A 5,874-nucleotide genomic window follows, 5' to 3' on the forward strand; every position below is an offset into this window, starting at 1 on the left:
AGCCCACAAAATAAAGAACAGCCTAAAGATAGCATGAGAATATGAGATTTTATATTTAGTGAGGTAGCAGACTTTGGGCACTTATCAGTTAGCACCCATTTGAAACTTACATTTTAAGTTAATGTTTCAGTTTACCTAACCAGTTAGCAAGCTAATAACGGTCTTGGTAACGAGTCAAAACTGATAAGTGATAACTTGTACAGCTCAGGCTGGGTTGGAGCAAAATACCATTTGCCCAAATTTTAACAAAATTTAATGTCTCAATATCATACGTTTACAACCGCAACCAGAACACCCAATACCAGAGATCATAGTAATTGGAACATGCTAAGGTACACATAAACCGGCGCATTAAGAGTATATGCACCCGAAAAAGTCACTAACCACAAGTGTTCGTCTTCTTCAACACCCAAAAAGGCTACTGTTAGAAGTCGGATCAAGATTCAGGAGACCGATGTGCCACTTTCTTCTCGTCTGCTTCAACATACCATGATTTATATGCATCCTCATAGTGCCCAAAAAGGTCAGTTAGAGCTGTCATGTTATCATAAAAGCATACATTATAATGTATGTCACTATGTCCATTAAAGCAATGAAGCTTGCAAGATTTGTTAAAGGTGTAGCCCAAAAATTTTAGGTCCAAATGTGTAATAATCAATCAATAATTAATTAACAAAAAAAATTAAGACCCAAAGTTTCAAACCCCGCGTTCATTATTTTGGGCCATTTATTTTTTGGCCCAAAGTTTTGAAGCCCAAATGGTAAACCAAAGCCGAAATGAACCCATTACGCAAATCAAAAACTGAAAAAACCAAACCAATTGAAGCGAAAAAGAAAAAACTGGTGTAAAGTCCAAACATGTAAAAATCAATCAATCATTAACTAACAAAAAAATGTAGTCCTAAAGTTTCAAATCCAATCCTTTATTTTGGGCCACATTTTAGGCTCAAAGTTTTCCCGCCCAAATAGTAAACCGAAACCGAACCATAGCCATTGTGAAAACCAAAAAACAAAAGGTTTTCACAACCCTAAAAACGAGTTTTCAGTTCTTGGTTCGGCTTGAGCCCAAAACTGACCTGTTGCACAACCCGTCAGACCCATTTTGACCCTTGCAAAATTCAACAATGTACCTTTATTACAATACTGAGGACGATAAGTATCAGCCAAATTCTCCCAGTCCTGAGCCCGCTTTAACTTTTTGTTTCCCGAAGTACCGACCTTTGGCACGGTGGCAGGTGTGAATGGGCCAAACACGAATTCCTTTGAGTTGCGTGACGACTGCTCCTGTGTTGCAATATTCTCATTATATTTGACCTTCTTAAAGTCAATATTACCATGCATTGCAGCAGTCACATCTTTTGAGCTCCAATCAGACATAGTATCTATCTGTTTTCTTTTTGAATCATCACGGTTTGTAATATTTGTTCCAAAAGTTCTTCTTTTTGAGACGTTTGTATCTAAAGTTTTTGATTTAGTGTTAGATCCCAACCATCTAAATGATGGTTTCCCAGTTTCAGGGTGTCGCACCTTCAACATTAAGGCAGAAAGCGTTTTAGATGCAATCGTTTATTTAATAAACAAATGAACATGAAGAAAATTATTTTATTCATTTAGTTAAATGAACGAGCATGAACACTTATCTCGTTCGTTCCTTCAAATTTGTTTACTTACGTTTGTTTAGGTTTGTTAGTTGACGTTCGTTAATATATTCATTTACAACTTTTTAATCCATTACAATTTACAAATTAAGCTAGTTTTAATAAATTGCTAGGCCCAACACATTGTTCTTCACATTAATTTTAACTAGTTTTAGCTTAGTAATGCCCGTTCATCTATGTTCAGTTATGTTCGTTTGTGAACTGTTCAATTATAGTATTAACGAACGAACATAGACGAACAAGAACAAGAACATGTTCATTTTCTTAACAAATGTACGCAAACAAGAAAACCCTGTTCGCTTACATGTTCGTGTTCTATCATTTGTTTGTTAAAGTTAAACGAACGAACAAAAACATGCTCCACTCGTGTTCGTTTCGGTTTGTTTACAGGCCTAATTTGTACAAATTGAAGAACTTTCACAGTATAAACTATAAACTACCTTCTCAATGAGATCCATAGATGTAAGTACGTTTGCAATGTCATATAAACGCCTGACTTTTGCTGCATACACAATGTTTTCACCTCATGAATTGATCTCTAGTATCATGTAATAATTCAATAAATCAAATAGAAAAAGACACTACTTCTCATGGCTGTTGGGTCTCGTATATCACCCAACAGTGCTGTTGCAGCAGTGTCCAATGAGATCAAGTCTGCCTGTATAGTATATCAAAAAGTAGTTTAGTTGTAGTTTGTATTAACCGAAAATAGGGTACTTTTCATACTGAGAAATGAAATTTTCACAAGCAGGTTCACTGACAGTAGAAGAGATGAATAGTTTGATGAAATTCTGTGTCAGAAGTCCAAGTGATTTCTCCTTCCTGTTATTTTCTGGTAAATGAAAATATACCATTTATCAACTTATGCTATTTAACCTTTTCAAAGTAGGGATTTGCATAATGTATGCATAAAACTGAGAAAGATTGAAGATACACTGGATCCCAAAAAGGAAATCAACCTACCACTTTTAGAAGATCCAGATGATTTAGCATGCATGTCGGTGTATGAATTGTTAGAACTAGAAGGCCCGCGACAATCATTATCATTCGCAACCTGTTAAAAAAAATCCCTAATTGGTCAAAAGAGTTGTTGTAATAGGTAAGAATTAGCAAAATGTGAGTGAGAAAGCTGCATACTTGTGAGACTTTAGGGGTTTCATTAAATGCTTGTTCCTAGAAATGAATGTAGAAGCAAAATATAAGAACTCAAGTGTTGATATCATGATGTTAATAAGATATAATAGCATATGTTTGCAAGTACCCTAAGTTGTTGTAGGGCATGAGGAATTGCAGTAAAACCCTTCCAAGTATACTGATTCTTTGCTCTTCTTGTCAAAACCTAAATGAAACAAAGTTAGCAATAAACCCTAAATCACCTACTAAACACAAGTCACATCTTATTTAATTAAAAAAAAAAAAAAAAAACTTACCCCAACACTTTCTAAAATGTTGACAATGTCATAAATTCGCCTCCTCTCAACACCTGTACTTTTACAAAAACCTATTAATATTATGCGCAATCATGTTGAGTATAAGAATAATAGATTGAATAAGAAGTGATGAAAACCTAATTGATTTGCAGCGTTGTCCAGTCCGATGGATTCAACACCGCCTTGTCGACTGTACAGGCTCAAGAAACTGAAATGAATTGGTTAGATTAGATATGTGAACGAGCGAGAGAGAAGGTGAAATTAGAATTAAAATACTTGGAGCATAAGACGCCGAGAGACTTGTCTTTACGGCTGTATATCAAATGATTCTTGGACGCCATAGATATGGAAATTGAAATTGGTGGTGTTTGATGAATATGATATGAATCAGTTGCGACGAGATTTGTGGGTCTGAATACCAAGAATTTGAATCACTTGCCTTTACCTTACTTAACTATTCATTTTGACTTCATATTTCAATTAATTCTTAACTAATGGGTGTTTTTTTTGTTTTTTTAATTATCACTAAGGTTGGTTTTTCAGTTTTCGAAAAAAATAGGGCTATTTTTACAAGCAGCGCGGATTTCATTCCCCTCTTCCACTAAAGATGAGGAATGAGTGACACCAAAATGGTGTTGTCAACTCAAATTAAAGTGTTGCAAAAGTTGTCTCCATTTCTTTGCTATCGACGAGGAGTATGCAAATTTTCGGTCCTCTCTCCACTACTGATGACGTGGACGTGGAGTATGCAAAAGTAGTATTATCACATTATCTTACAAAGTAGCAATGGTTCACAAGATCTAAATGTTACGTTTATTATTATTATTTTTTAACTGGGCTTTTCTTCATTTTAAATGTATTTAAATATTCAAATACTCGGATTTTGCTACAAACATTCATCCTTCCGATATATATGAGGGGAAAGTGAATACGGTGCTATTAGACATCCAACCTTACACTTAAAACCCAATCAAAACTACGTCGTTTTGATTAAAAATCTCTTAATTCAATTTAAATTACTTCCATATTGATATGAAGATTCTTAAATTCACATCCCATCAATGTTGGCTATTGCTTTTCCTAGATGCATAGCTCATCTCCGACCTATCCTCGTTTTTTTAGATAAGTTATTACGATTAGAATTCTTTCTGCCACTCCGTTTCAAATAATTTACCTTTCAATAAAAACTTAGTTTATTAAGATGTAAAATTATGTTACAATGATATATTTCTCTCATTTCCGTTAACTTCAAACACCCAAAAAAAATCCATTAATAGCAATAACCAAATCACTATTACTGCAGACTTCTTTTATGAAAGCATGGAACTATAGATGGTTACTTTAGGAACGACAGATTTGAAACAAAAGATATGAATTTGGGTGTTGGTTTAAATTGAGGTAGAAGATGAGAGATGAAGAAACGTGGATCGACTCACTGGTAGACGATCTACTTTCCTCGGGTGTGATTATACTATTTCACCGATGGTTTCTCTTGGATCTGGGTTCTTCCACCTATAAAATGAACAGCACCGTCAACTTACCCCTCAGAAAGGGACAGAGGGGTCCTCTTTGAGGTAACCCTCCGGTGTGAGAATAAGTATTTGTGGGAGAAGATAATAATATGTCAGAGTAAGGAAATCTGGAGAGTATTGCTTAATAGCTGAATACTCTGTGTGATTGTGTTACTGGATGTAACTGTCTGTGATTGAATGTAATTGAATATGATTGAATGTGATATGATGATGTTACTGGCTGTAACTGTGAATGATTCCGTGTCTCTCCTTGTGGAGTTGATGCTGTATTTATAGTGCTAGGGTTTCCACTGATTGGGCTCAGCCTTGTTGGCCTCCTCCAATTGCTCTGCGCCACGTGTCCTCTGGGACACCTGGTGCTTTCTCATTGGTTATAATCACGTGGTAGCACATGGGTTATGCTGAGTTGTCCACCTTTCATTTGGCAGCTGTCAACATCAGCATATTCTTATTCCTTAAAAAGATACCTTCTGGAAGGTTGTCTGACGTGCACAATCAAGGTTGCCCTAATCCTGATTTGGATAAGGACGAGGTTGATTATGTGCATGTGTGATATGCGCCAATCCTGAGGATGCGCGAGGTCTTCTCTTTATTCTCACGCGCAGATGTTTCATGCGCAGATGTGATATGCACGAGCATGTGATATGCGCCGCGCGCTGATGCGCCGCGCGCATATGTGATATGCGTGAGCATATGTGTGCCTGGGCATATGATGCCTGAGCATGTGTGGTGCCTGGGCATATGATGCCTGAGCATGTGATGCATGAGCATATGTGATATGCGCCATGCGCATAGATTTTGGCTTTGTGACTTCGTAATGTCTTGATTTCAAGCCTCTTGTCTATATCTTGTGGGTTGACCCGCCTTGCTCGGTGTTGAGGCGGGTACATACCTCTTCAAGCCCCCCCAGTCTAATGTGTGTCTTGTCTCGCGCGAGCGAGGCAAGATAGATATTAGACTTTAACAGTTTGTTCTTTTAGTAGGGGTTTGTCTTTTTCTTCTTATTGTTCACCGTTGCGCGAAATTCTATCCTTTTGGTTGCAAACGAATCGTCCCTGAACGTGGTTGGTGGTTGCTGACGTGGGCCAGTGATGGAGACGTGTCAGGCCTTTCGTGTGCTCGAGGTGCTACAGTTGCCTTTCGTGTCCCCTCACATGCTGTCAGGGACACGTGTCGCGCTCGTGTTGGTCCGTTCCTGCGAGTGGTGGCGCGTGAACTCTGGCAGCAGCCGTATAGTTTCCTTTCATGTCCCCT

At 37.5% G+C, this 5,874-nt stretch overlaps 1 protein-coding gene across 1 annotated transcript; it reads right to left on the minus strand.

Moving 5' to 3' along the window:
• Positions 1 to 363: 363 nt before the first annotated feature.
• Positions 364 to 3,429, minus strand: LOC143627684 (E2F transcription factor-like E2FE). The gene is made up of 11 exons (XM_077097457.1): positions 3,365 to 3,429; positions 3,226 to 3,278; positions 3,089 to 3,141; positions 2,920 to 2,997; positions 2,775 to 2,831; positions 2,622 to 2,712; positions 2,420 to 2,490; positions 2,244 to 2,316; positions 2,099 to 2,160; positions 1,131 to 1,527; positions 364 to 534 (listed from the first exon to the last, which is right to left on the minus strand). Exons 1-11 carry the CDS (start codon positions 3,427 to 3,429, stop codon positions 437 to 439), a joined length of 1,098 nt encoding a protein of 365 aa, XP_076953572.1. The 3' UTR covers positions 364 to 436.
• Between the last annotated feature and the right edge of the window lie 2,445 nt (positions 3,430 to 5,874).

The sequence above is a fragment of the Bidens hawaiensis genome, unplaced genomic scaffold, assembly GCF_021521415.1.
Source record: "Bidens hawaiensis isolate Kalapana, Puna unplaced genomic scaffold, B.hawaiensis_p1.1 tig00004702_1, whole genome shotgun sequence".
Lineage (NCBI taxonomy): Eukaryota > Viridiplantae > Streptophyta > Magnoliopsida > Asterales > Asteraceae > Bidens > Bidens hawaiensis.